Below are 4,108 nucleotides of genomic sequence, written 5' to 3'. Positions count from 1 at the left end.
ACTCAGAGATATCAGTGATGCGTGAGAAAAGAGAAACCCTAGAATACACTTAGAAAACCAGAATAGATCTCTCTCGAAAAAGAATGAGGCGTCCAAGTGTTTTAATCAGGTAAGGCAAACAGTCGCTGATCGACAGTGAGGAGATGGCCATATGTATGGCCAGATCTTATCTTGAAGAAAGGCATAAGTTGCACTTCATGGGAACATGCTTCTCTTAATAAATGGACCAAGATCCATTACAATAAACCCAGCCCAAAGAACTCCAAGTGGCCAAGAATGTGAGGCATATTTATTTGGGCTCAACAAAGGACAACAAATTAAATTTACACTCAAGGGATTTTAGAGAAGAATTAATTGTGAGAGATCATCAGAACATTATTATAATTTTTTTTATACCAAAGTTTTCGGTTGATAAATTGCATATTTTCTTCTAAAGAACCATCAAAACCATGGAAAAATCTGCAAGGAGATGCAGCGCAGTGGTTTTTGATATATATTTTTTTTAATATACCAAAATACATGAACATTATTAATTATTTTAGTTTGAGAATATTTGCAGAATGTGGCATACAACATGCTTAGGAAAATGGGTTTTTGCATATACATATCAATTAGTGTGTTTATTTTAAATGTTCTGAACTCATCAAGATCGTCGCTGTATCTTTTGGTTGAAGAAAAATGTATGAATAGTTGCATACAAGTTCTTATCCAACATATTTTCTCTTCATTAATATATTGAATATATTACCAAAAAAAAAAAAAAAAAAACACAACAAAATTCAGCTTTCAACGATTTTCATTTTTATTTCGACATAACTCAAAAATTATTCAAGAAAAATATGAAAAATTAGCACAACAATTTATCATATTTCTAAACTTCATTTTCAACAAGGGTAAATTTACTGAATATTTTACTTCTAATCAACAAATTATGAAAAATAACGTGTGTGCATGCATGTCTATGTGTACAATAAATTGAGAAATAGTTGAGTTTAATAAATCTTATTTAATGATTGTAAATTCAGTAAGATCCAAACAGAACAGTAATAACAATAATATCTCATATAAGATTCTAAATTGTAACTTCCACCATTATTAATTAATAATTGCCAATTAAGGCTTAGCCAAAAAAAAATTAAGGAATTAATAATTAAATTAACTTCTATTTGAATCACCTAATTATAAGCTAAAATTTTAATTTATTATAATATTATGCTTCTACACATCTTGTGCAAATTAGTTTTTATTAATTTTCTCTGTACACCACGAATTTAGTAATTCTTTAAGCCATGTCAGAAAAGACTTTGTCTGCTTTGATGTATATTTTGCAGTTGGGAAAATTTTTTGATTGTTGTAAAATCTTATCTTCATTAAATCTGGATTTGGATATATTTTTCTTTTCGATTTATGGTTAAAATCTAATTTTTTTAACAATTTTGAATTGGGGTATACAAAGAAGTCAAAATATATCTTATCTTTCAATAACTTTTATGTGGCAAATAAAAGTTGATAATTTGTATCTATTCCTAGTAATTTATTATACCGAGATAGTACGTGAAGATTCATAAATTTTTTTTTAAAAAAAAAGAAGTAGAAGAAGAAGTAGAAATATAATATTTTAATAAATTAAAATTTTAGCTTATCTTCGACAGTATTATCTAAATTATGTTATCAAACATGCTTATGGGATTAGATTATTCAAATAGAAATTAATTTAATTATTACTTTTTTTGAGCAAAGCCTTAATTCGTAATTAATGATGGTGAAAGTTAAAATTTAGTTACTTATAAAAGATATTATTGTCATTATTGTTCTATTGGATATCACTCAATTTACCATCATTAAATAAGATAGTATTATATCCAACAATTTATAATCATTTAAAAATTATTGTTTACAAATTACTCCACTAATATCATGATATTTTGGGTTTCAGGATTTTGAAAGATTTAAAATTAACCGAATTTCAAACAATATGGATTTTGAATTCAACAGAATATGAATATTTTGAGATAATATTGTCTTATCTAATTTTAATCTAAAATGAAAATGGATAAGTTTCCAAATCCTATTAATAGGCCATTTCTATATACATTATGTAACAAAAAAAAAATGGCCAAAATTTCCTTTCTTCTCTGTTCTATACTTGTTCTTTTGGCCATTTCTGAGGCAAGAAATGCCCCTTCAATTGCCACAATTAATGATTCACCGTCAAATCTTACCAAAATTTACACAAAGATTTGTGATCCACAAAGGTTTAATGACCTTGGATTGGACATGGATTATTTCACCTATTGTGATTCATCGTTGTCGTATGGTGTTCGGGTTAAGGATTTGATTGATAGAATGACATTGATGGAAAAGGTGCAACAGATTGGGGATACAGCTTATGGAGTTCCCCGGATTGGACTTGCTAAGTATGAGTGGTGGTCGGAGGCATTGCACGGTGTCTCCAAAGTAGGCCAGTTGAATAGCAAGGCCACGTTTTTTGATGACGTTGTCCCTGGTGCAACAAGCTTCCCTTGTCCCATTACAACAACTGCATCTTTTAATCAGACATTGTGGAAAACCATTGGCCAGGTAAATTCGGATTATGTTTGATGCATAGGACTAGACGTACATGTGATTCAGTATGTAGTATTGAATAATACTAAATAGAGCAATGATTTTTTCCCCCACATTTGCAGGTTGTGTCGACTGAAGCAAGAGCTATGTATAATCTAGGACATGCTGGACTGACATTCTGGAGTCCAAACATTAATGTGGTACGAGATCCCCGATGGGGACGAACATTAGAGACACCCGGTGAAGATCCATTCGTTGTTGGAACATATGCAGCAAACTATGTCAGAGGTTTGCAGGATATCGAAGGGCTTGAAAGTACTGATGACCCTAACTCCAGACCTGTCAAGGTTGCTGCTTGTTGCAAGCATTATGCGGCTTATGATGTCGATAGTTGGCTCGGAGTTGATCGCACCACTTACGATGCTCTGGTAAAATAAACATGTAAAAATGAATCATTTATCAAGTCATATTTCTTCATAATTTTAATCTTCTGTTTGTTTCTGTGTTAAGGTAACTGAACAAGACATGCTGGAGACTTTCCAAAAACCCTTCGAAATGTGTGTAAAAGAAGGAGATGTTATGAGTGTTATGTGCTCTTTCAATCGCATCAATGGCATTCCAGCTTGTGCGGATCAAAAGCTTCTGAAGGATACTCTTAGGGGAGAATGGGACCTTCACGGGTATTCATATACAAAAATTTCAATTCTTTTAAAGATCTTATCATATTGCAGCATATGTCTAATCGAATAACAAATTTTGCATTGCAGATACATAGTTTCGGATTGTGATTCTATTGAAGTAATGGTAGACAATCAAAAATGGCTCCATGACGAACCAGAAGACGCTGTTTCACAAGCTATGAAAGCAGGCTTGTCATTGTCTATCATTTATTTTTAATTTTTTTTTTCGGGCCAATTATATGATCTGATTCTTTCTATTCATCCAGGCTTGGATTTGGATTGCGGGAATTACTACACGAATTATGCTGACAAAGCAGTAATGCAAGGAAAAATTAGTGAGAAAGACATAGATGAGGCCCTCAAAAACCTCTATATTGTGCTAATGAGGCTTGGTTTTTTTGATGGAAGCTCAAAATACGAGTCTCTTGGCAAGCAGGATGTGTGTTCTGATGAAAACATTGAACTGGCAACTCAAGCAGCAAGAGAAGGAATGGTTCTTCTCAAGAACTTAAACGGAACTCTGCCTTTGAACACGGACGAGATTAAAACAATAGCAGTTGTTGGGCCACATGCAAATGCTACCACTGCCATGATTGGGAATTATGAAGGTATAAATGTACCGGTCTAACAATTTTCTATCGTTAATCTTTCACATCGAGTCTTCACAAATTTTTGGTCGAAAATTGCAGGTATCCCGTGTAAATATACATCTCCAATTGATGGCTTCTCAAAATACGCAGAAGTGCAATATGCAATGGGTTGCGGAGATATAATGTGCAAGAATGCAAGCTTGATATTCCCTGCAATGCAAGCAGCCAAGAATGCAGATGCAACTGTTATTGTTGCAGGGATTGATTTATCGA

General features: G+C 32.6%; 1 protein-coding gene across 1 annotated transcript in view; it reads left to right on the top strand.

Annotated features, from left to right (window-relative positions):
* Positions 1-2,112: 2,112 nt before the first annotated feature.
* LOC111408286 (beta-xylosidase/alpha-L-arabinofuranosidase 2-like) overlaps positions 2,113-4,108 on the top strand; it is a 7,096-nt gene continuing 5,100 nt past the window's right edge. The window contains exons 1-6 of the mRNA XM_023038062.1: positions 2,113-2,580; positions 2,688-2,993; positions 3,076-3,245; positions 3,333-3,433; positions 3,512-3,853; positions 3,935-4,104. Of these exons, the coding sequence (XP_022893830.1) occupies positions 2,113-2,580; positions 2,688-2,993; positions 3,076-3,245; positions 3,333-3,433; positions 3,512-3,853; positions 3,935-4,104 (1,557 nt within the window). The remainder of the gene's footprint in view (positions 2,581-2,687; positions 2,994-3,075; positions 3,246-3,332; positions 3,434-3,511; positions 3,854-3,934; positions 4,105-4,108) is intronic.

The sequence above is a fragment of the Olea europaea genome, chromosome 13 (genome assembly GCF_002742605.1).
Source record: "Olea europaea var. sylvestris chromosome 13, O_europaea_v1, whole genome shotgun sequence".
Classification (NCBI taxonomy): Eukaryota; Viridiplantae; Streptophyta; class Magnoliopsida; order Lamiales; family Oleaceae; genus Olea; species Olea europaea.
The sequence above is the reverse complement of the archived record's forward strand: the minus strand, read 5'-3'. Positions and strand labels throughout refer to the sequence as shown.